This window comes from Lampetra planeri, chromosome 4 (genome assembly GCF_965212315.1).
Source record: "Lampetra planeri chromosome 4, kcLamPlan1.2.h2, whole genome shotgun sequence".
Classification (NCBI taxonomy): domain Eukaryota; kingdom Metazoa; phylum Chordata; class Hyperoartia; order Petromyzontiformes; family Petromyzontidae; genus Lampetra; species Lampetra planeri.
Window position 1 is genome coordinate 20,203,448 of NC_136110.1, and position 5,792 is coordinate 20,209,239.

At 44.6% G+C, this 5,792-nt stretch overlaps 1 protein-coding gene across 1 annotated transcript; it reads right to left on the bottom strand.

Annotated features, from left to right (window-relative positions):
- Window positions 1–253: 253 nt before the first annotated feature.
- LOC144717798 (chymotrypsin-like elastase family member 2A) lies at window positions 254–5,580 on the bottom strand. The gene is made up of 8 exons (XM_078593463.1): window positions 5,453–5,580; window positions 4,850–4,944; window positions 4,287–4,384; window positions 3,852–3,980; window positions 2,998–3,134; window positions 2,539–2,681; window positions 1,624–1,776; window positions 254–826 (listed from the first exon to the last, which is right to left on the bottom strand). Exons 1-8 carry the CDS (start codon window positions 5,490–5,492, stop codon window positions 722–724), a joined length of 900 nt encoding a protein of 299 aa, XP_078449589.1. The 5' UTR covers window positions 5,493–5,580; the 3' UTR covers window positions 254–721.
- Between the last annotated feature and the right edge of the window lie 212 nt (window positions 5,581–5,792).

Consider the following 5,792-nt stretch of genomic DNA (forward strand, 5'->3'; position numbering starts at 1 on the left):
AACAAGCGTATTATTTCTAGATTACTCAAGTGTGATTATATTTCTTCTTGGTTCTTTCGGTAAAGTCACGTAGAAGGGAAGTAATAAAATAATAAAAATAAAACATAATAAAATAATTCTCACGACGTTTCGGCTACAACACAAGCAGCCGTCTTCCTTACGTGTCATAGCAATGCAGATGAACGCCAAAAGAATAATCTAAGAATCCTGTAATTATGTGTATGGTTAATGTGGTATAACTTCCACCAGTCAATTCAACAAACCAGATACTTTATTTGTACTCCAATTTGTATTTACACCAAGCCAAAATCGCATCGCCCTAAATCAGCTGTCGTCCCACAATAACACATGATGTTCCATTCCCTACTAAACTATGACAACGGAAGCAATTTAACTCATGCTACCTCGGCCTCATCTTAATATTTCAGATTCAATCAATAACTTCTCAAGTGATATAAATGGCACTTTATGATCCAGTATGCATGCTGTATTTATTGCCACTTTCTTTCGTCACCAAATATAAAGATAACTGCCTAACTACTGGTATTCATGCAAAATGGAGTCAGTCATAGATGATGACATGTATAGCAATGTGACCACACAAACTCACTACATTGAAACACCCATCCTATCCTCACATGCCCAGTCCCATATTAAAACTAAATACCCGTAGCAAGAAACTGTAATTCTAGGGTTAGTGGTAGCATTGATGTAAAGAGCTTTACTCCTGTGGCTGACTGAATGCAGCAATTGTGGCATTGGCTCCGCTGTTGACACGCTGCTCTCCATTGGCGAGCTTTGGGGCTTCACGGTACACGCTCATGACCTGCGGGAGAAACAGAGAATGTGTGGTGTTTAAACGTCAGTACCTACAGATAAACAAATATGATAGCAATCATACCTGGCCAATACCAGCCTGATTCCTTATGCCAATCCCACCTTTGCATTGTGATCGATCAAGATAAAGTTGTCATCATCACACCTTGCCATCGCTTCTCATATTGTAGTTAATACCTAGACCCCCAAGTTTTACGATGATCTTGCTCCAACTTCTGGTTTACAATTTTTCCTTTTGATTGCAAACCACTGGAGCCCACTTTCAATGCCTGTCTTGGTAACAGACCATTATCATCAATCTAATTAGAAGATTGTAAGCCAGTTGAGCTTTACATTGATATTGACAACATTGACAATTATATTGACATGTACAAGAGTTATAGCAATAATTACATTGACAGTTACATGATTTTGGCCGTTGTTTTGACCCTAATATTTAGAGTAGAACGTCGATTATCTTCTCTCTTTGATGACACAATCTTTTGAGTTGTAAGGTATGTTGCATTTATAGACTTGGCTAATTAGTCTCAGCTATTGAATAATATTTTAAAATAGACCCATATAGCAGATTTGCTTCACGTGTATGCAGTTGTTAATCACATATGCATATCCCCTGAAATGTTCAAATTGTTTATACATTAGCAGTATGTACTCTCCACATCACCGCAAAATAATTGGAACTATACTGCATATAGTTTATGGCAATGATATTTCTACAGTATTACATGTTAATAGTGACAGCCTTATGATGTTAACAACTTGGACAGTGGCAGCCTAAACACTCACGTTGCTGATCCAGGAGTTGTAGGCTGACACACGGGTGAACACGGTGGGCTTGCGAATCGCGTTGCAGCCCAGAGATGAGACGTAGCTGGTGATTCCCTGCACCACCCAGGCATTGTCCGACCGCTGGCAGTTCAGTGGGCCACCTCCATCACCCTGTGGTGCATAGCAGAGTACAGCAATGCCTCACGTTAACATTGGATCAAGAAGAATTGGATTATGGGAGTGGGTGGCTGTGATAGCAAATGCCACCATGCCTCTCCAAACTTGTGTGTCTTTGCTAGCATGCGTTTGGCTTTGTAAGAGTGTGGGCATCGAGCTCCTGTCCAAAAGTTTTGAGCTCCTGTAGTAACAGGTGTCTGCGTGAGCCAACACTCGTCAAGTGTGCTTCAGAGCCATGGTGCTAAGTAACAGAGAGATATCGCAGAATGCCAAGGCCTGATCCCTCCCGTCCCCCAACTCTACTATGCTGCCTTTGTTTTTTCCATGCACATGGCACGATTTGGGAGGGACATGTTGGCTACAGTATTAGTTTATCTACCATATTTAATTCATGTCATCCTCTTAATATCTGGATTTTATTTTGAGTAACTCTCTTAATGTACGTGAATAAAACCGTCAAATTTGAATTTACTATTAGTTATACAAAAAAACTGCAACTAAATTGTAAATAATTAGATATATAGGTAGATTTATTGACGAATGTGTGGAGCTTGTAGTCATTTATGCTTGTGCACCACTACCAACATAGCATCGCCAAATAACTGGGTTATTGAATGTTGATGCGGAGGGTGCATAGTAAATATTTGAAAAATGCAAGTATAGCAAACTACCGTTATGGCCTTCCTCAAATATTCCCATTGGAAATTTTACTTAATGAATTGAAGCGGGTTGGCTATCGTTGCGCTCCGTACGCACATAGCACGCAGAGCGGGTGCTGCCCCCCGCGCAGATCACGCTGCTCTTCAGGCTGCTCCCCCACCAGCTGGCCTGGCTGCACGTCGCGTAGTCCACCACGGGCAGGCTGGCTTGCTGCAGCTCGCTGGGGAAGGGGCCGCTGGCTGCTCACGCGCACAGACAACGTGGAGATGAAGAGCGTTGGTGAAAGCATCGGGGTTTGGTGGCGTTAACAGGCACTCCCCTATCGAACCGTCCATCTCTCCGTGCTCAAAAGGGAAAAGCCACATAGCAACACCGCCACCCTACTGACAGACTACTTCCCACTGTTGACTCTATGCAGAGTTGTGTTCATTGTGTCAACCCTAGAAAGATTAAGGGCCGAGTCAAACTGCAGGGGCAATTCAAACGTTGGATTTTAAGCACTCCCCAAAACTCTATCTCCTCTTGTTTCATTGACAGGGAGTGAACGTTACTTACTGGAAAGGGATCCCCAGCCCGTGACGTAGCACGGGTAGTTGTTGGGCAGGATCTGGTTGGCGCTGGGCAGGCAGGCCGGGCGCACCTTGCTGGAGAGAGCCACGGGCGACGCAATCTTGAACATGGCGATGTCGTACCTGTGGGGGATCGAGACAGGGGCAGTCGTGATGTGACGCTCAACACCGAACATACAACAAGCAATAGGGATTCAGCGCTGTGCACAGGAGAACTCCCCTTAACCCGGGTGATGTGGGGGATATATTTCGTGGAGTTATCCATGATTTGACTCTGCACTTATTTGTGGGGACAGATTCATGAATAATGGGAAGAATAGGACCACAGGTAATAAGACGTATTGTGGACAATACAGCTTCTGTAGATAATGGAGCCATGAGTAATAGGGTCAAATACATGAGTTCTACTGTATGTTGTAGTTATTGTATCGTAAGCATTGTATGAGATGAAGCAATAGCATTGTGTCTCAACTGTCTGTATCTTTTCAAACACAGAATGGGCATGGCCTGGAAGCAGTGCGTAAGCACAAATCAAGACATCTCATCGCCTTGTCATTAACACTGCCTTATAACACTAAATGTTACTTCTGAAGAAAAATTATTCTTCAAAAGTAACATTTAGTGTTATATAATTCATCATTGCCTGACATTCCAATTATACTTTGTTTTACTGAAAGGCAGTGTCAGTGACGTGCTTCGAGAGGGAAAATAAATGTCTGTCTCTTTGCGTCTTTGTAGAATGTATCTGTACATGTTTGTATATATATGGATATGTATCTGTCTATTGCAACTCGTAATGTCATAGTGTCACGGAAACAGTGCGCCCGTGTGCAGTCTCACCCATTGGCCGGGATGCTGGGATTCCAGTAGCTATGCCAGGCGATCAGGCTCAATGCAGGTGTGACTTGCCCAGACTCGGTTGTGGACACACTGTGTTTTCCCAGCACCACCCTGTAGCTGTAGCCACTCCTGCACGTTGTGGTGAATGTGGGGAGATAACAGAGCGACGGGCGGTCGTAATCACTTACACCTGTAAACATTGCAGTGAGGAATTAATAAACAGAAATGGTGCGAGTTACATCATGGTATTTTCACTGCCACATTGCTGCATCGTGTAAATGTCATTGATAGAGGCCGCCTCCTTGCTCCCAAGATACATTGCTCAAACTTTGGTGTCCACAATGTGGTACAGGAAAATACTCTACAACACCTGGGACCCGGTGCAGTTGCACCGCCTGCACACACAAAAGCGACGCCACTGGTGCCGTGACTCACGTGTAGCAGCTCGCAGAGGTGAGCACCCATTGACTATCAATGAGGGTTCCTCCGCAGTAGTTGACCCATCTTCCTCCAGAGTACCTCTGCACGAGCGCCTGCAATGCACACGCAGAAAAGTGGTGGTAGTTACGGTTTTTTCTCCAATTTCTAAATCTTGCAATACAGTACTAACTCAGCCCTTTCGTCAATCCACTGACCATTTGACCAGGCCTCACAATCCTAGTCACAGCTGGTTGTGAAGGGGTGGAATCTGGGACTGGTATGGATTTCACTCCCTACTAATATTAGCAGTCGCTGGGAATGTAAAACATGTAGCATGGTTCGTTGCACGGTGCATAAATCACTGCGCTTCCACTATCCCATTATAATCACTGATTCAATGTCATTGAGAAGAGTGGAAGATCTGAACATTTCATGATGCACACATGCAGCCGTTTTGCCAGTGCACTGCTGGATGATGTCCTCCACGTGGCATTTAGAACAATGGATGCTGCTGCACTGTGATCGACTGACAATGCATCGTGTGGCTGTGATGGCTGTTATTCAGCCTCTGGCTTTACCTGCCAAGGCCAGGAGTTAGCGCGAGCCTCCACGCCGTTCACCACGCGGATCTGGGAATACGCTGCAATCCCACAGCTCTGAGCAGACACCTCAGCTGTGAGAAATAAAAGGACACGCGATACAAAAACAAAGATCCCCGTATAGCCTTAACGAAATGTTGGGGCAAGTGCAGTTAATGAGCACCTATGAAGACCGGTTGCGGCACACGAAGGGGTGGGTAGCCAGCACCACGCCCAACCGCATTTGTTTTCCGAGTGGCGATGTTTACACATTGTGGCAGGTACTCATTTGTGGTTGACTCGACCTAGGCGAGGCCCAAGAACGACCTTGATAATCGTCACTGGTGTTGGTCGTGAGCGGTCATTGAACTCGGGTCGCCGGGTTAGTATCACAGGACGCTAAGCGCTCCACTACCTCTCCCATGTGCATACACACTATAGTACACACACAATAATTGTGATGTGTTTTTGGGTTGGTCCTTATGCATTTTGTGTCATGTTTTATTCCATGTACTAGCAACCTCTTCTATAACTAAGTCCAGTTCCTGAAGAAGCTAGAGTGATCACTCTACTAAAATAAATGTGTGCATGGCAATCACTCACCACCAACCAGCAGAGCAGCGCAGACGAGAAAGGCGAGCATGGCTGATCGAAGAACTGGAGTTGATTGAAGACTTGGAGCGTCTTGTGCACCAGTGTTTCCTTTCCACTGCCGTGTCTCACTTTGGGCCGTCTTGGTTTTTATACAGAATCTGCTGTCCACGTGAACCCTCAGATTGCAATCAGAATACTTCCCTATCTGCAAAACTGTCCAAATCAAGTTGGCATGCAAATTACAAATTCAGATATTTTTTTTTCAACATGAAAATTAGGTGTTCTTTTTCTGTATTGGTGAGCAGTAAGGGATATATTGTTTATCCTGCTGACAATACCAAACCAAATT

Excerpts from the sequence above, each read along its gene's own strand:
- LOC144717798 (XM_078593463.1), bottom strand. The coding sequence starts at position 5,492 with ATGCTCGCCTTTCTCGTCTGCGCTGCTCTGCTGGTTGGTG. Across the intron at positions 4,945-5,452 it reads CGCTGCTCTGCTGGTTGGTG|CTGAGGTGTCTGCTCAGAGC; the intron begins GTGAGTGATTGC and ends TATTTCTCACAG. Across the intron at positions 827-1,623 it reads ACAACTCCTGGATCAGCAAC|GTCATGAGCGTGTACCGTGA; the intron begins GTGAGTGTTTAG and ends TTTCTCCCGCAG.